General features: G+C 54.2%; 2 protein-coding genes across 2 annotated transcripts in view; both read left to right on the forward strand.

Moving 5' to 3' along the window:
- Positions 1–223: 223 nt before the first annotated feature.
- On the forward strand, positions 224–2,352 carry LOC115618320 (la-related protein 6-like). Its single transcript, XM_030509759.1, has 3 exons — positions 224–393; positions 658–868; positions 1,381–2,352. The coding sequence occupies exons 1-3, from the start codon at positions 224–226 to the stop codon at positions 2,350–2,352; spliced, it is 1,353 nt and encodes a 450-aa protein (XP_030365619.1).
- A 15,486-nt stretch (positions 2,353–17,838) lies between these two features.
- LOC115618321 (leucine-rich repeat extensin-like protein 3) overlaps positions 17,839–20,741 on the forward strand; it is a 44,109-nt gene continuing 41,206 nt past the window's right edge. The window contains exon 1 of the mRNA XM_030509760.1: positions 17,839–18,267. Coding sequence (XP_030365620.1) covers positions 17,839–18,267 — 429 coding nt within the window. The remainder of the gene's footprint in view (positions 18,268–20,741) is intronic.

The raw sequence follows: 20,741 nt of genomic DNA on the forward strand, positions 1-20,741 counted from the left end.
GCCTTTGTTCTGAGGTGGGGAGGGTTTGGGGTCTCTGCCTGCAGGTCTTTAGGATGTAGTGCCAGGACTTTCTACCCTTCCCAGTGCTGCCAAGCAGGTAAGGGCACAGCCACAAGCTGCCTCTGCTCCCCCATCCCTGGGCTGGGGGCTCTGCCCTGGCGCTGGCTGTGGTTGGGAAGTGTCCCGGCACTCCTTTTCTCCTGTGTAACGTCCCAGATGCAGGATGATCTCATCGTGTAGCTCTGGAGTGGCCTTAGGACCCTGTTCCCAGCCCAGCTGCAGCACTCCAATGGCAGGACAAAGAAATTCCATCCCAACACAGCATCTCCTTCCACCACGGAGCTGCTCACTCGATCTCCTCAGCCAGGAGGACTTCTTTGAGAGCTTCAGTGGGTATGTGGCTGCTGGGATGTGTGGGGGGGCTGAGCCCTGGTCTTGTCTTATGTTTATCCCCAAGGGAATGTGTCCTTTGTCTGGAATGGGCTTAGGTTCACTATCTAGCACTGGTGCTCACAGGGTGCAGGCTGGCATTGCTCCCCTATAGCCAGGGCAAAGCTGATGGCTCTGGGTCTCTCTGGTCTCTGTACCATTGTGGCCGTGACTGGTCAGTGTTGTATATCCCAAAGGCCACCAGCTCATGTCTGTATCCTCTGCCAGGACTTTTTGCAACATGAGTGATGCTTTGGGGGCCAATCTGTTGGACTGCAACTACTCCATCCCTGACCCACAGCTGATCAGGAGGATCGTGTCCCAGGTGGAGTTCTACCTCTCTGACGAGAACCTGGCCAAGGACGCTTTCCTCCTGAAACATGTCCAGAAGAACAAGATGGGCTTTGTCAGCATCAAACTCCTGACGTCCTTCAAGAAGGTAGGCAGCCCATGGTGCCATCCGGCTGTGGTGGGAAGTGGATTCATGTGAAGGAGGTCCGGGTGTGCTCTCGCTGTCTCTGGTGGGGTGTCTGGGGAGGTTCAGGCTCTGCTCAGGCTGTATGTGTCCTGGGTAAGTGCTGGTGGTGCAGGGCCAGGCTCTGCTCTTTGCCTTTGACGTGCTGCAGCAGTTCTCCAGCTGGGGAATTGGCAAATAGTCCTCAAACCACCCCTGGGGCTGAATTCACCTCTTCTGCCCATGGTTCCTCTGGGCTGCTTTGGGAAAGACCATCCCTTAATGAAAACACTGCAAGGAAGCGCTGGTGTTGTGATGTGTGGGGAAGAATGTCCAGGGGTCATTGGAGACCTTCTCTTGAAGGCCTAAAGATGCTCACATGGAAGGGGGATATTGTCTTGCCGTGACTTCAAGATGATGGGCTTGAAGCCTGCCTGGATGGTGGGTTTGGGGGGATATAGACTCACGGGGCTGCGGTGTCCCCCTCTCTCCCATAGGTGAGATACCTGACGCGTGACTGGCGGCTCACACTCTACGCTCTGCAGTTCTCCAGGCTGCTGGAGGTCAATAAAGAGGGGACCAAAGTGAGGAGGAGGGTCCCCATCCCCGAGTCCCTCCTGACCGTCCCCCCCAGCAAACTGCTGCTGGCCTGGGAGCTGCAGCCCCAGCAGCAGGATGTGCCACCGCTGCTCCAGAAGAACTTCCTTGAGACCATCACAAGGATGTTCAGCCCCTTTGGAGCCATCGCCTCCATCCGCATCCTGCGTCCAGGCCGCAAACTGCCCTCGGATGTGCGGAAATACACGTCCCGCTTCCCAGAGCTGCTGAGCAAGTGCTGCGCGATGGTGGAGTACGAGAGCCTGGAGAGCGCCTGCAGGGCCTTTGAGGACCTCAGCAGCAAGAGCTGCCTGGGTGGGGAGTGCATCAAAGTGGTCCGGCTCTGGACGAGGGGCTCCAAGAAGAAAGCTGGGGCTGAGAGGAAGGCGACGGAGCTGGACCAGATGGGATGGAGGGTGCAGGCGGCAGCTTCGATGTTCCCCCACAGCCTTGGGGACTCTGGGCTCTGCAGCTCTCCAGGGTCAGATGGTGCCTGGGTGTCACCATCCCTCCTCCAGAACAAAGACCCGTCAGCACCCACCTCATCTGGTGGGAACTTAAAGCTCAGCAACTTCGGCAACACCATCACTGGGTCGCTCCTCAGCAGCAAAGTCTTCCCTCCACTCGGCTTGGACACCGGGAGCTGCTCTGGCCCCTGCTGCAGCCCCAAGCACTGCTGCGGCTGGACCCCCTGGCACAGTGGCCCCTCTCCTGATGGCAAACCCCCTCCTGGCACTGCCCCACCAGCCCCGGGGATGATGACCGACCGCCTCGGCCTGCGGGATGTGGTGCTTCGCCTTCCCTACAGCTCCGATGGCACCAAGGGCTTCTGGAGCAGCTTTGGGAAGGGAGAGCTCGTCCTCCGGCGCTGAGGCTCCTTCACATTTGGGTTTTGGGCTTTTTCTGTTCTTTCGTTTTCCTCCTCCTCTCAAGCAGACTGGAGAGGTGAGGCCGCTTCCCGAAGGCGCTGTCCTGGCCCCAGGTTGTGGAGCTCCCATGGGAAATGGGCAATAAAGAGGGAGGAATTTTCCAAGCACTTTCTGGCTGGCGCAGTGATTTTTGTTTCTTCTTTCTTTGCCCCTTCCTGGTCTTGGGGCTGCCCAAGGGGCAGCTGGAGAAGGGCGGGAGGGTCTATGCCTAGGCTGCAGGTCCCTCCCTCATCATTCTCGAGGTGCTGTGGGGTTCTGTTGCTGTGCAGGGAGGCTGGAGCTGTTCAGGATGAGGCCTTGCAGCCCATCTTGTTGTGAGTGTCCATCCCCAAGGTCTGCCCTTTTCCCAGGGTCTCAATGCTGCCTTCAGCGTGGGGCTGTGTCCATGAGTCCTCCAGGGACCCATCTGTGCTGGCTCCAAGGAGGCTGTTGGGGTGGCCAGAACATGGGGAGCCCCAACATTCTGTCCTGGGAGACACCAAACAGTCCTGAGCAGGCACCAGCCAGCAGGGACCATGGCACTGCCACTGCAGCAGCTCCTGTGGTGCATTCCCCAGCTCCTGCAGATGTTCGTGCCCCCTAAAACCTTCTCCCTGTGAGGTGGAGACCGACCCCAACCTGCAGCTGGGGGATGCTCTGGGGGCAGGAGCAGAGGTGACCCCCGGCCGTGGCTCCTGTCTCTTTGCCAGGCTCAGCCAACCTGCGCCAGGAGCTGCCCTTCCCCATAGCCCCGGCCCCACCAGCAGCTCTGGCACCTTCCACACCCCCAGCATCCCTGACCCCATGGGTTTGCTGCAGGAACCTATGGATCTGCAAGTGAAGAGCAGCCTTGGCCCAAGTGTGGCAGCAGCAGTTTTTGGTGATGATCAGATGGAGCAGTGTGCCAGGTCTACCATCCCAGGAGGAGCATCCCTGTCCTGCTCTAGCTGACCTCAGGTGTCCAGTGAGTTCATGGTTCCTCCTGTGGGTACCCACAGCTGAGCTCTTTGCAGGGCCTTGGGTGACCTGGTCTAGTGGAAGGTGTCCCTGCCCATGGCAGGGGGTTGGAACTGGATGAGCTTTAAGGTCCCTTCCAACACAAACCATTCAATGTGGCTCCTCCACTTTCAATGAAGGCCTTGCTGGTGGAGTCTTGCTGTCTGGCAAGAGGTGAAGCCCTTGCTCCTTGTATCCTTTCAGTACTAGTTGAGGGAAGATCAGGAAATCCAGCTCACGTTCTTTGTAGATACCCTTGGGCATTTGGGTAAATCTACTCTTTGTTTCCAGGCTCTGGCTTTTAAACCTCATCCTTCCCATCCCTCTTCCATTTGGAGTAGCCCATGGGCTGCCTTTCTGCCTTTATTCTCATGCTAAGCCTGCAGCTGCACTATACATGGCAGGAGGATGGGACTGCATAGGGTCAGGTGGGAAATGCACAACTTAAGAGTTGTCCCAAGGTTCACCACTGAAGGTGCTGGTGAATCCAGTAAAAGCGCAATAGTCAAGCAGATGAGGATCTTGCACGTGAATGGATTTAATGCTGAGGAGAAGAAAATGAAAATTCAGGATATTAAAAACAATATTAAAGAAGCTATAGAGACAATAGCGACAGCAATGGGCAGTTTGGCACCTCCAGTTGAACCAGCCCATCCAGAGAACCCGTTTTGAATAGACTACATCTTAAATTTAGCTATTAAATTCCCATTTAAGTTATTAAATTCCCATTGACATTCAACAGGAATAGCACAAACTGCTCTGGCAGGGATGGAGCTGAGTCGAGGAGCACGGGGACCAGTGCACGGAGCTGGGGGGTGGCATTATTCAGCATCCTCACTGACACTTTGCTTATTGATTTTTTTCTGAGGAGAAATCTAGTTCTGTTTTGTGAGATCAAGCAGACGCCAGGCCTGGGAGAGTGATTGGATCAAGCTGAGCCTTTCATGCCTGCTGTGCCTGAAGTTCTGTCCCTGGGAAATGCTATTCTGCCTGAGAAGGAGCTCAGGAGCTCAATGTGGCTGTCACCCCTGCCCGTGGGAGATGCCTGAGGAGGTGGTGGGATGTCAGTGTGAGACCAGAGGGCAGAATGAGAGACAGGGAGGAATGAAACACAGCTGGAGCTGTGTGACAGGCAGGAGGTGGCCGATGTGACACACACGCTCACTGCTGTGAGCAGTTGCTACCACCTTGAATGAGTTGGGGAGCACCAATGACTGCCAGTTCACTTGCACCACTGTGTGTCCTCAGTATAAGAAGGACATGGAGCTATTGGAGCAAGTCCAGAGGAGGCCACAAGGATGATCAGGGGCTGGAGCGTCTCCTGTATGAAGGCAGGTTGAGAAAGTTGGGGCTGTTCAGCCTGGACAAGCTGCGTGGAGACCTCAGAGCAGCTTCCAGTGTCTGAAGGGGGCTACAGGGATGCTGGAGAGGGACCTTCATCAGGGACTGTAGTGATAGGACAAGAGGTGATGGGTTCAAACTTAAACAGGGGAGATTCAGGTTAGATCTAAGGCAGAAGCTCTTCCCTGTGAGGGTGCTGAGGTGCTGGCACAGGGTGCCCAGAGAAGCTGTGGCTGCCCCATCCCTGGCAGTGTTCAAGGCCAGGTTGGACACAGGGGCTTGGAGCAACCTCCAAGCCAACGCAAGTGGAAGGTGTCCCTGCCCGTAGCAGGGGGTTGGGACTGGATGAGCTTTAAGATCCTTTCCAACACAAACCACTCTGTGGTTCTATGTTGTAGATGTTTGGATGCTACTTAGAAAGGAAGGAGAGACCAAAGCCATTGTGGAGGACACTGGCTTTGAAGCTGGTACATCCTGGGGACCCATGGGAGCTCTGAAGGGTGGATGCTCCTGAGCCTGCTGCTGCTGGCCATGATGCCAGTGCTTTGCTCTCACCTCTTTCCTGTCTTCAGAATGGTTTGAAGCTGCAGTGCTGACATCTCCTCTCTTTGAGCCCCAGCAGCCTGCAGAGGGGAAATCTCTGGCGCCTTCTGCAGGTCTCTTGCAGGGATGTGTGGCTTTGCTCTGGCCATGCTGCCACATCAGCCCAGCAAACTGCAACCTGGAAACCAAGCGTAAGAGAAAAAGACAAATCTTCAAAGAAGCAGTTTTCCTGTAGCTCCCCGGGATGTGCCTCTGCCGAAAGAGCCAAAGGAGTGACTCCGGAGCACTTTTCCTCCTCAGTGCTGCTTGTCAGAGCCATGCTGGGGTTGGGGGGGCGACTGAGGTGAGCCTCTCCATTTCTTATGGGGTGTTGACCAGTGTTTGATGACCCTGAGCTTGGCTTTCACCCCTAGCATTGGTCTACCACAACCAGACATCATGGAGCATGGCCAGGACATGGTGGGTTCCTGCAGCATGCTTTTGTGAACAGGGTGTCTTCTAAATGTGTTGTGTTCTAGCAGCAGGAGGTCAATGGGGACCAGCGTCAAGCAATGACAATGATCTGTTAATGGGCAGAGGGAGCCTGGGGTGTGCACCAGTGAGTGGGAGACAAATGCAACGTGCACAGAGAAGTTTGAGGCAGAACCACTTGGGGCCAGAATGGGGCTGCCCAGTGACAGATCAGGTCTCTTGTCACTTGAAGGGGAAGTCTTGGCCTTGAGGACAATTCCCTCCTGCACCAAACTCCAATTAGCAGAGCCACTCATCCTCCTGCCAGGCTCCCAGTGCTGGAAGCACAAATCACAGTCCCCATGATTATAGACACAGTCGATTGCAAATTGTGGGCAATTTGCAGCAGGGAATGTGCCTGGCTCTGGGATGTGTGTGTGTATTTACAGTGCTGGATACAGCAATACAGTCATTATGTGGTATTAATAACATGGCCTGCTTTATAAATAAAAGGGAATCTCTCTCTGGCTCTGCTGTTCTGCAGTGTGGCTCGAGACATGGAGCTCTTGGCCTGCTGATAGCAGGAGTGTCAGGGACTTTCCTGCTTCCCCCTTGACTCCATCAGTGGGGTAGCCTCTATTTTCTGGTAATGGAGTCAAGTACCATGCGTAGGGTGGGTAAATGGCATCAGGGGTTGATGTGGGCTGGGCTGGCTGTGGAAGTGTCCAACCTCCCAGGTCCTCACCTGAATCCTTCCTTGGATTGCCTCCCACTCTTCTCACCTGCAAGTGATGCTGCTCTCCTAGGCTGCTCCCTGGGAAAAGCCATCCAAGGCAGCTCGTCCTCCTGCCAAACCCCTCCCCTGTGTCCCATCCCTCTCCAGGAGGTGCTAGGACCTGGGGGAAGATGTGGCAGACCTCCAGGGGCAGCACCATGTGCATCGCTCTCACCTCCATAAATCCCAAGAAAACCATCCCCAGCCTTTTTATGACACTGTTATTTCCTTCCTTCTCTGGGCAGCATCTCCTGCTGGAGCAGTTTCACTTTATTTGGGTAGGTAAATACTCATGGGACATGGAAATAAGCTCTGTCACCTGGTAAATCTGGCACTTGCCTGTGCTCCTGTTTACACAGCAAGGACTGATTTAGCTGTGTGAAGGGGAATAGCTCCAGCAGGACAGTAGATCTGGTGGCTGGTGCCTCACTCTACAGCCTGGGGGAAATGGGCAACACTAGTTTGGCAACAGCTTCACAGAGATTCCATTCACAGCTTGCTGAAGCAGGTTAAAATCAGGGCAGAACTTCTCCCTCTGTAGCATCAAGCATGAAGCCTTCATTGCAGGACGCTGGATTTGGTGAATAGCTCTTCTCCTGATGTTCCAAAAGGTGGGGTAAAGGTTTGAGATCTGCTCCCTGAGTTTGCTGCACAAACCTTAGGTGAGATGTAGAGCTAAGAAATGTCAGCACTGGAACTGCTGCTCCTCCGTCATGGCATGTTCCTGTGAGCAAGCTGTTTCTTCTGCCCCTGTGAGACCCCACTTGCAGCACCGGTGCAGTTCTGGTGTCCTCAGCATAAGAAGGACATGGAGCTGTTGGAGCAAGTCCAGAGGAGGCCACGAGGATGATCAGGGGCTGGAGCACCTCCCGTATGGAGACAGGCTGAGAACATTGGGGCTGTTCAGCCTGGAGAAGAGAAGCTGCGTGGAGACCTCAGAGCAGCTTCCAGTGTCTGAAGGAGGCTACAAGGATGCTGGAGAGGGACCTTCATCAGGGACTGTAGTGATAGGACAAGGGGTGATTGGTTTAAACTGAAACAGGAGAAGTTCAGGTTAGATGTAAGGCAGAAGTTCTTCCCTGTGAGGGTGCTGAGGCGCTGGCACAGGGTGCCCAGAGAAGCTGTGGCTGCCCCATCCCTGGCAGTGTTCAAGACCAGGTTGGACATAGCCTTAGGAGAGGACGTAGTCTAGTGTGAGGCATCCCTGCCCATGGCAGGGGGTTGGAAGAGGATGGTCTTAAGGTCCTTTCCAACCCATTCTGTGATTCTATGATGACAACACAGAGCAAGGAGAGTCTCCAACCTGGAGCATCTGCCCATGGAAAGACCACGCAGGTTTCCTTTCCCTTAGCTGTGCCCTGCCATGAGCTGCTCTGGCAGTAACCTGCTCTCCAGGCCAGAGCTGAGTCTTTGGAGCTGATGATGCTCCTTGAGAGCCCTGTGCACGCGGGCACTCGCACTCTGCTGAAGGTTTTGGGGGCTTCCAGCATCTCGGCTTTCTGCTGTAGTTACAAGTAAATGAGGGTTGTGACCTGCTGCAGAGGGAAGCCCCAGCTGTGCTTGGGAGCAGCTTGTTTCCATGCTAATGAGGCCTCTCAGGCAGTAAAGACGTGTCAGTGATGGATGATGCTGTGCTCCCAACCTCCCTCCCCAGCTGCTGCAGAGCAGCCTCGCCTCGCACATCCCAGCTAGCCTTGGTCACAGAGGGAACCTGGACCTGGGACCCTCCGAGGATGCAGCCCATGGGGGATCCCTTCCCACCATCAGTAGGTAATTTGCGGTTTTTTTCCATAAAGAACTCTCTGCCAGCCCTCTGGCAGGGATCAGCACATGCACATGAGCACTGTTGCTTCTACACTTTGTCATGATTTCCCTTTTTCTGTATTGCCTCTTTCAAGTAGACCAGCCTTGGAACAGCTTTTGCTTTCCCAAAACCAAGGTTTTATTTCATCTTCCCATCTAATTCATCTATGCACAGGACCCAGGATATTAGTTAAGGCTTAGTTGGAAGAGTTCCATGTGACTGTATTTTCTCCCTAGCTTTCATAGCCTAACATCAGACAGGCCATTAACTCAAGCACCGAACCTAATGAGAAGAATTGGTCTGATTTTGTAAGAATGATTCCATTTTGATTCACTATGATTGTCCCTGAACACAGACATCTCTCTACCAATTCCAACCACTAAATCTTGTGAGGTCCTGCTGCTGCCACACCTCTCTGCATGTTTTACAGGAATATTAAACCCTCTTCTGATTTATTTCTTTATATGTACCATCTGTTCACAGGATCAGCAGAATATAGATGCTCTATAGATGCTCACTGGAAATCTACCTGGGCTGGTAAAGAGAGAAGGCACTACTTACATCCAAGTGCTTCCCCACTTCATGCACTCTTTAATTCCTGCAGTGTTATTCCATTTGCCTTCATAGCCTCATTTTGATTTCTCCTCCCAGCCCTGCTTTTGTAGTTCTGATTCAGTACCTTGTACTGTCTCCCCAGACTTGTCTGGCTCAGCTTTACATGGCAGCATGGTTCTTTCTCTGCTTAAATCTGTAATTTCCCTCTTTATTCCCCATGGTGGGAGGTCTCTTGCTCTGCATTACAGTGTTGCCTTGGGGGCGAGGTTCCACAAGTCATCTGAAATCAAGTCTTTTTCTCTAATCTCATGTCCATTATGAGCACTGTAGATTTTTTCCCTTTCTTTCTAGGAGCATGGTGTTCTCACTTCCTACAGCAAATAACGAGGAGCAACTGGCTTGGTGTTCATCACCTCATCTTCTACTAAGCATATCTCATGCCCCAATTTAGGGAATTGATTCATTTTGACATTCATTCATTAGCAGACCTTGAGAGAAAATGTATCTCGTGACCCTTGGTGGTGCTCATTTTGCTGAACTCACTTCCACCCAGAGACAGAATCCTCCTTTGACTCTTTTCTACTCAGCAGCTGCATTCTTGGAGACCTTGACTTGCAGCAGAGGTTCAGGTGGCATCTCCATGTACTTGTGCTGGTTTCAGGCACTGCCTGTTTCTGAAGATGAATGATGGTCTCTTGAACCTGTGGTTAATGTCAAGACTATGCAGGCGCTTAGAAGTAAGGTGAATGCACGTGCACCGGAATAGAGTCTTGAGGAAGGCAACAGAGAGACAGATCTCTCCATCTGGTCTTTTGAAGACCAACACATCTCTCAACAGCCCAATTTGTGGTACAGGGATGGTACAAGAGAGACATGTCCCAGCACAGACTCTAGGCCAGGAAGGTGCAGAGATATGCATAGGTGAGGCACAGCTTTATGCTGCTCCCTTGCACTGTGCTAACTGTGTCCTGCCTTTTTAGCTTTTAGGTCAGCATCAGTCTTCAGGCTCAGGTGCCTCTTTCTTAATGGGAAGGTTCTTCCAGCCTAAACTTGGTTCGTGCTCACCCGCTCTTTTTATTCTTCCCCATGGGCTTGCCCTGGGTCACTCCACAGCAGGGGAGCATAGAATCACAAACTGGTTTGGGTTGGAGAGGACCTTAAGATCATCCTCTTCCAACCCCCTGCCATGGGCAGGGATGCCTCACACTAGAGCAGGTTGCTCCAAGGCTCGGCCCAACCTGGCCTTGAGCACTGCCAGGAATGGAGCATTCACCACTCCTCTGGGCACCCTGTGCCAGCATCTCACCACCCTCACAGGGAAAAACTTCTTCCTTATATCTAACCTGAACTTCCTCTGTTGAAGTTTAAACCCATTGCCCCTTGTCTTGTTGCTACAGTCCCTGATGAAGAGTCCCTCTCCAGCATCCCTGTAGCCCCCTTCAGACACTGGAAGCTGCTCTGAGGTCTCCACGCAGCTTCTCTTCTCCAGGCTGAACAGCCCCAATGTTCTCAGCCTGTCTCCATACGGGAGGTGCTCCAGCCCCTGATCATCCTAATGGCCTCCTCTGGACTTGCTCCAACAGCATCCTCCCAGGTTCCCTGTATCCCCGTTCTATACATCATTGCATCACATACAACATCTGCTTAAGGAAGAGGTGTTTGACTTCTTACTCACACCATCCTGGAGGAAAACCAGGGAAACGTGGCAGAAAGTGGGATGAAGAAATGGAGAAGGGAGCAGAAGCAGGGATGGATGAACCTCCTGGGGCAAGCAGAGGCTAGCCTGGAAACCTGCCTGGAAGCAGGAGTGGGGCAGGCCAATGCAGGGAGGCAGCAGCTGGGTAGGGAGAGATTTTGTCTGTGTTCCCTTTGCCTTTCACAGTGTTATAAATTCAGGTCCTGTCTGGACCTGGAGACTGTCTGGAGGCCAGAGGGCACTGCGGCTGCCAGCAGACGTGAGGTAAAGCAGGGCGAGATGGATCCTCTGTGATGAGCCAGGAACAGAAGAAGGTTCTGGCAGGTCAGATGAGCCCCAGCCTGGTGTCCCACCATGTGTTCGCCCTTAGTGCAAAGAGGGGGCAGCTTTGGGAGGGCAAAATCCCTGGGGAAGGGGTTGAGAGCAAGGGGTATATGGGGCAACCAGGGGGCTCAAGGCTGCACAGAGAAGTGTCTGCCTGGCTAATTGAATGAGCCTCCAGCTTAATGCATGGCAAATCCTGACATAACTGAAATAAACCGTGTCCAAGTGGAACTTCTTCCCAATTACAATTCATTAGCAAGCCCTGAGCCACAGGCCTGACCACAATCAATACTCAGCTAGGGGAAAAGCAATTTGTATCCCTCCCTGGGGACCTCAGGAGGAGGCAGGTCCATCCCACACCAGCACAGCTGAAGCAGAACCTACCTCCAGAGTGGGGTCCCACATGGGTCCCGTCTGGCCTTGGACCCCTGTGTATGGTGCAGGGATGAGGACGTGGTCCTCCTTCCTTCACCTTGCCTCTCCATGGTGCAAGAACACACCCACTCTTGGGGTCTTGGTGTGACTTGAGGTGGGTTGGCCATAGAGGACATGAGCTCCTGACAGCTCCCCACATACCCTCTTTTTGTAAGAGCTGTTATAGAATCATTGAATGGTTTGGGTTGAAAGGCACCTTCAAAGCTCATCTAGTCCAACCCCCTGCAATGAGCAGGGAGATCTTCAACTAGGTCAGGTTGCCTGAGGAGCTGGTGCCAGGTGCTGCCCACCCAGGTTTTTGCCATCCCCTGTCCACTGCCTTCCTGGAGAGCCTTGGGAAGGTTTCTGGCCATTCTCCATTGCCATGGCCGCTGGGTGAGGAGGACGCAGTGGCTTGATCTTTTATGAGTGGAGCCATTGTCCACAGTGGCTGGGACATGGACCTCTCCTCTACCCAGGTTATTTGGGGGCTTTGGAGATCAGAGATGGGGCCAGAGGGCTCAATGCTGCTCTGGCCAGCAGCTGCTTTTTGCCAATGAGTGGGGAAGTGTCTGCTTCTTGAAAAGCTAAGGTCACTCTGTGGAGCACAGCATGCCAAGGGGGGCTTGTGGACATGTAACTGTTGCCTGCTCCTCCACAAGCACTGTCCCTGCAGACCAAGAGCTACTGCAACCTGTGGTGGCCTGGCTGCCCTCGGGTAGTGCTGGATCAAACTGAGGGCATTGTGCCAGCTGGGTCTACAAATGCTCCCATTAAATTCATGGACAAAGTCCTTACGAAGTGGTGGTATCTCCACTAAAGAGGTCTTCAGGCCTGGATTAGATGGCTTTTGGCAGCAGACATCTTGGCCAGTCATGAGGCAAGTCTTGGGCAACATGGTCTAGTGTGAGGTGTCCCTCCCCATGGCAGGGGGTTGGACAAGGATGATCTTAAGGTCCTTTCCAACCCAAACCATTCTATGATTCTAGAAGTAGGTACCTGGCCCACATCATGTAGGAGGTCTGACTAGATGATCTGCTTGTCCCTTCTAGCATTTCCACCATCAAGATGTAGGGGTGGTCTTGACACCCTGAGGAGAAATGGGATGGGTTGCCATCCTAGACCTTCTCCTGCTGTTATCTCCAGGCACTGAGGGCTTTGCCCTGCTGTTCCTGTTGCATTTGAGCTGAGAACGTGTGTTTGCAGGCCAAATGCTTCTCACGGAAGATTTTGTTCAGCCATTTCCAAGTTTTGTGCTTGATTTTGATCAAATGTGATGCCCGGGATAGTTCTTGAACGTGTCCCCAGTGACTCTTCTGGTTCACTTGATTGTCTGTTCCTCCACCAAATGGCACAGATTAGGGATGCAGCCCGTGCTGCCAGATGCAATTGTCCTCTTTGGACTTTCTGGCACAAGCTTGTTTCTTTTCAGACTTTAGCATACAAAATGTTCACTTTCAAATTACAGCTCCAAGGTAAGTGCTATGCCAAGAACAATGCCTCAACCTCATTTTAGAACAGTTCATTAGAGTTGGAAGTTTTTGCGTGAGGTGTATTTCACCTCAGGAAAGTACCTGCCTGGCCCAGGTACAGGTCTATGGAACAGAAGCGTTCTGTGCTGGCTCTCAAGATGCACATCTGCCAAAGCCTCTGAGATGGGTTCATTTTGGCAGTGAATGACTCCAGAATGATTCTTCTCCTTTATTAGATCAGCCCAAAGTGCTGCAAGTTCTCCCTGGGTGCTACTGAAGAGACCAGCAGTGGGTTTAGCCAAGTTTCTTGAAGGAATGAGTTACCAAGAAATGTGGGAATCCTTCAGACTGAGGCTATACTCCCACCTTCAATACATAAATACATTAAGAGCTTCTTTCAGGCAAATGCTTTAAACCCACTTTTCCCCAAGCATGGAGAGAGAAAACCACTTTGAAGGATTCTTTCTGAAGTGAAGCATTAGCATGGGGGAACACCTTGAGGTGGGACAGGGTCTCATTTATCATAGAATCATAAAATCATAGAATGGTTTGGGTTGGAAAGGACCTTATGATCATCCAGTTCCAACCCCCTGCCACGGGCAGGGATGCCTCATACTAGAGCAAGTTGCTCCAAGGCTCTGCCCAACCTGGCCTTGAACACTGCCAGGGATGGAGCATTCACCACTCCTTTGGGCAACGTGTTCCAGCGGCGCAGTACCCTCACAGTATCCATTTACACATGGATAAGCTCCGTGAGCACAGGGAGGTGCGTCCTAGTGCTCGAGGGGGGTTTGAAGGTGCACGTGTGAAATGTGCCAGCTCTTAAAGTGCGGGCTCACCACAAAGACATGGAACATTACTAAAAGAATAGCCACCCTCCACTTGTCAGCTCTGCATTATGATCTGGGCAGCAGCTGCAGATGCCATCAGCAATTTGCTTTCCAGAGGGAAAGAGCTCAGTGCTTCCAAACGTCACATCCACGTTAAAGTGTCTAGAGACAGATGCCCAAAATGAAAAACATCCTTGCCCAAGCTCAAGCATGTAGCCAAACATGCTGCAGCCGGGATCTGTCAGCAACAAGACACAAAAAGCTTTCAGACACCTTTGGGAAAACTCTCAAGAATATCCTGGGAGCAGAGACAGGGGCTGGAAGGGACTTGGAAATCCCATAGAGATCCAGTACATCTTGTGTTTCCCTTTAAAAGCCATCCCACTTCCATGGAATATTTGTACTGCTTGTTTGCAGAACAACTCTTAATAGACAAATGACTGCAGATTAAAAGCTGAATACATTAGTTTTCTTTTGTCCTTGATCTAAATCTTGTATTTCCCTGGTATGCTTTCAACTGAGGTGTTTTATACAACAGCTTTCCTTCATTTTCACTCTGCTGCTGCAACACTATTAATTGGTAACTGGAACTATTTGATGGCATTTACATGTTATTTTGAAAGAGAAAAACATCCCCAAAATACCACATTTTTAAAATACAAATGCAGCAGAAACTTAACGAAACCATTTTCTTAAAATACACTGAAAATACCCTGTGATTTTGGAAGAATCCTTTCTCCCAGGAATGTTAGCTCTTGGAAAGGATGCGAGGCTGAATTCTAGCATCCTGACAAGCTCTAATTGCAGTGAGGTCTGTAACCATGCACTGACTGCCCAGGCAGGAGCAGCTCCTCAGCATACACTGAAAGCTGCCTGGGAACATGTGCCAAGCGGGTGGAACGCGTTTCCCTGCCAGGCCCACCTCATCCCTGTGTGTGGGTTGGTTGCTTCTCCAAATTTGGTTGGCATTTGGGTTTCATCCCCATCGGTTGCTGTGTGGGTCTGCATGGAGCACCTGCCCTGATGGAGATGAGCTCCCGCAGTCTCTATTGACACCATCACGTCTGATTTCCCCGGTAACGTCTTTACATCCTCTGACATGATGTGCTGTAACCATAGATACACAGCAACACTTTGCCACGGTTGGGTTTGGGTTTTTTTTCCCCTCTCAGATGCTGTCAGCCTCCTCGGGTGTGTGATGACTCGGGCTGCTCCCTGAGCAGGGACTCAACGTTTGAAGCAAATACAAATTAAAGCTTAACTTTGGTCTGAACACCCCACAGAGGCAAAGGTCTCTGGCTCACCAACAGCCACCTCTTCCCATTTAATGAGAAGCCTATAGCGAACCTGCCCCCGGCATTGCTTTGACACAGCCCAGCAGCTTCTCTTCTGGGAAGCCAGGAGACAGCCTCAGGGCAGGATGGAAAAGGGGAAAAGCTGGAGAGGGGCTTTGGGCAAGGGATGTAGGGACAGGACAAGGGGAATGGCTTTAACCTGCCAGAGGGGAGACTGAGATGAGCTCTGAGGCAGAAGCTCTTCCCTGTGAGGGTGCTGAGGCGCTGGCACAGAGTGCCCAGAGAAGCTGTGGCTGCCCCATCCCTGGCAGTGTTCAAGGCCAGGTTGGACACAGGGGCTCGGAGCAACCTGCTCTAGTGGAAGGTGTCCCTGCCCGTGGCAGGGGGTTGGAACTGGTTGAGCTTTAAGGTCCCTTCCAACACAAACCAGGCTGGGATTCTATGATTCTATGACCCCTGCACCTTCACCTGAAGGCTGTGCAGCCCCTGCAATGCCTGGGAGATGCAGGAGTAACTAGAGGAGGGGAGCAGGGTATGATTTGCTCTGAACATATGATGGTCACTCCTGCCTTGGCTTTAGTGCCAGCCCCAGCCTCCAGATCAGGTGTGGTAACTCCTTTGCAGCATCACAGGATGTTCTTACCCTCTGTGGCACAGATGCAGCTGCCTTGCTCTGGGATCACCTATTTCCAAAGCAGATCCAGGAGCTGCATCCACATCCTCTGCACCCAGGCAGGAGAAGATACCGCCCGTCTGTCCTCCCAAAACCAAGTGTACCCTCTCTGCTGAGTGCCCAGAGCATCCTTCAGGAGGGACCAGCTCCGGGGAGCTGTGGTGCATCTGGCAGCGTGAGCCCACAGCTCGCTGGGAGCTGCTGCTGTACTGGGGAGGAGCAGGGAGAAAGTGGCTCCCCTGTGACAGTCCCCTGCCAATGCAGTTGTGGCTTCTTCTAGGCGCTGGTCTGGGAGGGTTTCACACCCCTCCTTGTCCAGTTCATCTGGGTATATCCTACAGTTCCCGTTGGCCGGACCAGGGTAACACCCCACGGGCCCAGCACACAGCCAGTGCCGGGGCTGCTCTGCAGGAGCAAAGAGCTTAGTTAGAGTAAAAGGGCTTTGCAGGAAGGTGTCTGTGCTACCATGTCACAAAGAGCCAGGCACAGGCCAGTGCAGTGACCTTGCCTGGGCACAGCTCAGGCTGCCAGCACCCAGTGCCACAGGGTAACCCTGTTGGTCCCCAGAGCCAGCATCCCACAGGAAAGGAGTTGTAGGGAGGGAGCATCATCCACTGCTGTCAGTGGTGGGTCCAGCACTGCTGAGCACTGGGCTGGGTCTCGCTATAGGAATGTTAGAGTATATGTGTGTGGGGGACAGGCCCACAAGCATGGACTGAGCACCAGCAGGAGCTGTGCTGACCCGTCCTACCCACCAGCAGTAGCCATGGCTTTGAAAGCTCCTCTAACACCTTTATTGCTCTGTACATGTATTCTGTACCATTGCAGAGGACAAGAGTCCAGATGACACGATCCTGCCTGAGAAGGTGCTGGGACAGGACATGAACACAGGAAGCTGGAGAGCTTGAAGCCTCTTTAGGCTGAAACAGAGGAAAGAGGACATGGTCATACTCAGGAAGCACTCTCAGTGTGCAGGAAGCCAGCTCTGGTGCATTGCTCAGGAGAGCAGGAGAGAGGATCCAGGCAGGGAGCGGCTGTGGTGCAGCAGCAGCAACTGTGCTTGGCTGCAGGGATGGTCTGAGGGTGAGCTGGTAGCACCTCACTGGGGAGGACCTGCAGCTCCATCACTGCTCCTATCCCTGCTATCACCCTGTGCTGGCTCTTCAAGTCCCCTGGAGATGCCCCAGCAGGACAGGGAAGCTCTGCTAATCTTTGGCAGCAAAGTGTGCTCCCAGCTGTGAGCTGATGCTGAGCACAAACAGCAGCAATGCTGTAACAGCAACGCATTTGACAGGGATCTTATCCTGACTGAAGAATCCTGGATCGCTCCTGCAGTCTACTTCAAGGCTGTGGTCCCTTCCCCAACATCCCTTGGCTGCAGCTCCTCCCTTGCCCCTCTGCTGCCCATAACCTCCTGCTCCGACCTCTGACGGCATCATCACCCCTTTGGTCCCACAACGACTGGGACAATCCACCTTGCACAGCCACCCCTCCTCAAGGCACCCTCCCTCAGGGCCACTATCCTCCCAGTGGCACCACTCTTTGTGCTCCCCCTGCACCCTCAAAGCAGACCCACAACCCCCTCCCCACCCTGCTCCCTCCTCCACAAGCCCCACACCTCCCGTGTCCCCACAGCAACCCACCTGCCCTGCATCCCTGCTCCTGTGCATCCCCAGTGCTGCACCCCTGGCACTCCAAGGCCTCACACCCATCCCCTGCACCCCCACAGTCACTCTCCATACTGCCATCCCCCTGATCACCCCCCAGGGTACAACATGTCCCTGCAGCTACCTCAGCCCTGCCTTAACCTCCCTGCATTTCCACAGCAGCCCCATGGCACTACTCCTCCCTGCAGTGTCCCCCCCACTGCATCCCCAAGGTCCTCCCACAGTCCACGCCAGTCCACACCCACTGCAGCCCCCCAGCCACCAGGGTGGCCTCCCCAGGGACCCTGTAGCATCACATTCCCCTGCATCCACATTCCACACACACAGCCCCCTCCCCGCATGATAGCACTTCCCCTTGTGTTCCCCACACTCTCTGCATCCCCAGGGTACCACATCCCCTTGTAGCCCCCCACACCCCCTGACAGCCCCAGGGTACCACATCCTCTGCAGCCCCAACATGCCCCCACCTCTCCCCTACATCCCCATGGTACCACATTCCCCTGCAGCCCCCCACAAGCCCCTGCAGCCCCAATATCCCCCTACCTCTCCCCTGCACCCCCATGGTACCACATTCCCTGCAGCCCCCAACATCCCCCCGCATGCCCAGGGTACCACATGCCGCTGCATCCTCAACATCTCCAACACCCCCCCACCCCTCCCCTGCATCCCCAGTGGCCCACCCCCCGGCACTGCATCCTCCCCATCTTCATCCATCCCCACGTTATCCACCCCCCCGCAACCCCCACCCCCCCTCCTCATTCCCACCTCCCCCTCTCGCCCTCCCCCCCCCCCATCCTCCTCCCAGCCGCTGCATCCCCCCGCTCCCCCCCCCCGCATCCCTCCAGCCCCCCCGCTCCCAATCCCGGGCCCCACCCCTGTCCCCCCCCCCTCCTCCCGCAGCCCAATCACGGCGGGTCGGATGAATTCAAACCCCGGCCCCGCAAGCGCCGGCGGCGGTTCCGCTCCGGGAAGCGGCCGGGAACGGGGCCGGTCCGGTCCGGTCCGGATGGGCTCGGGGAGCCGCGGGGCGGGCGCGGAGCGCAGGTGAGCGGGGGGGAACCGGGGTTGGGGGGGATGCTCCGGGTATCGGCTTGTGTCCCCCTCCACCCCTTCCCGGTGTGTGTGGGGCTCCCACGGGCCCTGGGAAGATGGGGTGTGCGGGGGGTGTGTTTGTGCTCCCGAGGGTCTGTTACAGCCTGGAAGAGGGGATTCGGGAAGCAATACCGCTCCTAGATGGGAAAATCGGGTGGGGCATTGTGGGGAAGAAGAAGTCGGAAACAGGGAATTTCTGCAGCTGCTGCAAACGCGCTGATTTTGGAGTTCTTACAGCAGGAAGCGATGGGGGGTCTATGAAGGACCTCTCGGATTGAGGGGCCTGGAGGATGCCCAGGTCTGGAGAGCCAGCACGGATCTGAGAAACTTTTGACTTAAATCGAGCTGATTTCTCCCTTCCGGAGCTGTGGGGCTGTGTGGGTTCAGGGGAGAACTGCACAGAGACTGGGGCAAAGGAACCAGCCAAAGCAGCCCCACGGAGGAACTGGTGTCATTTAAATCTCAGCCCCCTTGGGAAGAGTTGAAGCTGCGGGAACTGCCCGTGTGATGCTGGGAGTGTCGGTGAGCCCTGCCCATGGCAGAGGGAATTCAGCTCTCCCCAGCCCTGGGAAGACTGGGCATGCTGGAGGCAGTTTTTGGTGCAGAGCCTCATGTTAAACATGAGGCTAAGAGCTGTTTGTAGTGGCAAGTGGAGGTTTGACAATGACTGGGGGCTCCCCAGCGCTTTCCTCCCATCCTCACCTTCCTGCCATTCCCAGAGATGTGCTGTTTTCTCCCAGCTGTTACCGTTTTCCCTCAAACCAGAGGAAGAAAACCCTTAGGCGGGCAGGGCAGACCTGTTTGCAGTACATGGGGATGCACCATCTGCTGGAAAACTCTCCCTTGTCTCGAGGCATAGCAAGCGCCTCATCACCCCAAGTTTGGGCTGTGATGAGGTAACACGGTGCTCGAGGCCTCCAACCACTTTGCCCAGTTTTATACCTGTCAGCTTGGGGCACGGATCTTGAGCTGGATGGAACCACCCCACTCAGCAGAAGCCTATTGCCCCAGTAAAGCCCAGTTTGGGGCTAGGCAGGCAAGGCCCCTGCAAGATAAAACCTAAGGAATGTGGTCCTTGCTGTTAGTGTCATTAGGAGTGTGCTGGTCCTTGGGTTTGCAGCTGGGATGTGGCAGAGTTGGAAGCACCCTCTGGTTTTGCTGTGGGTGGTTTCTGGTAGGGCTGTTGCATGAGAAGGGTGTCCTGGTGGACTGGGTGGGAGGAGGTTCTGTCTTGTGATTCTTCTGGTCTTGCCTTCAGCAGCGCAGCCCCAGCCTGCTCCTTGCAGGCAGTGCATGTGCAAAGCTTTGGGTGAGGCTACGCTCTTCCCTGAGCTCCAGGGAAGCCCTGGGGATCCGTTGTGGGATGAGTGCTCAGAATGCTCCCCATAGCGCTGGGAAGGGAGAGACCTGGCATCACCTCTGCAGGCTGTAAGCACATTGCACGGGTGAAATGCCCAACCTGCAGATCCCCCTGGCAAAGGTTTGGCCCTGCTTCGGGGATGCACAACCGTGCTGTGTGCTGCCAAGCTGCTCCATAGGCTGGTTCTGTCGTCAATGTGCTGCTCACCTGTTGCAGATGGCACAGGTTGGGCCATGGAGACAAGTCCTGCTGCTTCTCACTATGCTTCTGCCAGAGAATCTGCTCTTTTGTCCCTAGTAATTGCTGGCTCCACTGCACTGTCTGCAGCGTGGCCGGGGCAGCACTCCCAGTCCTCAGCGGGGATGGAGTGGGCTGCACACCAGTGACCAGTGCTCCCTCGGTGAGGACAGGACTGGAGCACTGGCCCGCAATGGGAGGATACTGGGTTGTAGCTGCAGACCTGTTTTATCAGGTCTGTGCTTTCTCCAGGGGTGCTGACGTGGGTGACAGAAGCGGGTGGCATCCTCTGGCTCATGGCTCTGAGCTACCTCCTATTGCCAAGTAAATTCTGAGCCGATGGGTTTTCTGAATAGCTGTTCCCAGGAAGAAACCCCTGTTGGGCTGTCGGGTGCCTGGGAGCTTGCTCGGATTTTACTGCAAATATTCTCTACAAAGTAAAATTGATGGATCTAAATGTAATATTCTGGAGGGGAACTTAATGGCCATTAGGCTGTTTCTTTCCAGCTTTGAGTGCAGAGCTGCGCCATTTAACTGAAGGATTAAAGGCATAAAGATAAATGAAGAGGCTGCCAGATGGGTGGAGGGTGGCAGGGGGTGGCTGCTCCAGGGCATGAGGCCAGGCGACGGAGAGAAAGGACCTAGAGCAGAGTGAGGGGTGGCTGCTGCAAGGTCTGTGGCAGAAGCACTTGTGGAAGGAGGAGCTGCTGCCTGCCAGGGCAGAGCTGTAGTGACCCAAAAATGGCCACTAGTGTGGACAGCCAGTGTGTACCCAGGTAGCCAAGAAGCCAACAGCATCCTGGCCTGTATCAGCACCAGTGTGGCAGCA

This window comes from Strigops habroptila, chromosome 20 (assembly GCF_004027225.2).
Source record: "Strigops habroptila isolate Jane chromosome 20, bStrHab1.2.pri, whole genome shotgun sequence".
Lineage (NCBI taxonomy): Eukaryota > Metazoa > Chordata > Aves > Psittaciformes > Psittacidae > Strigops > Strigops habroptila.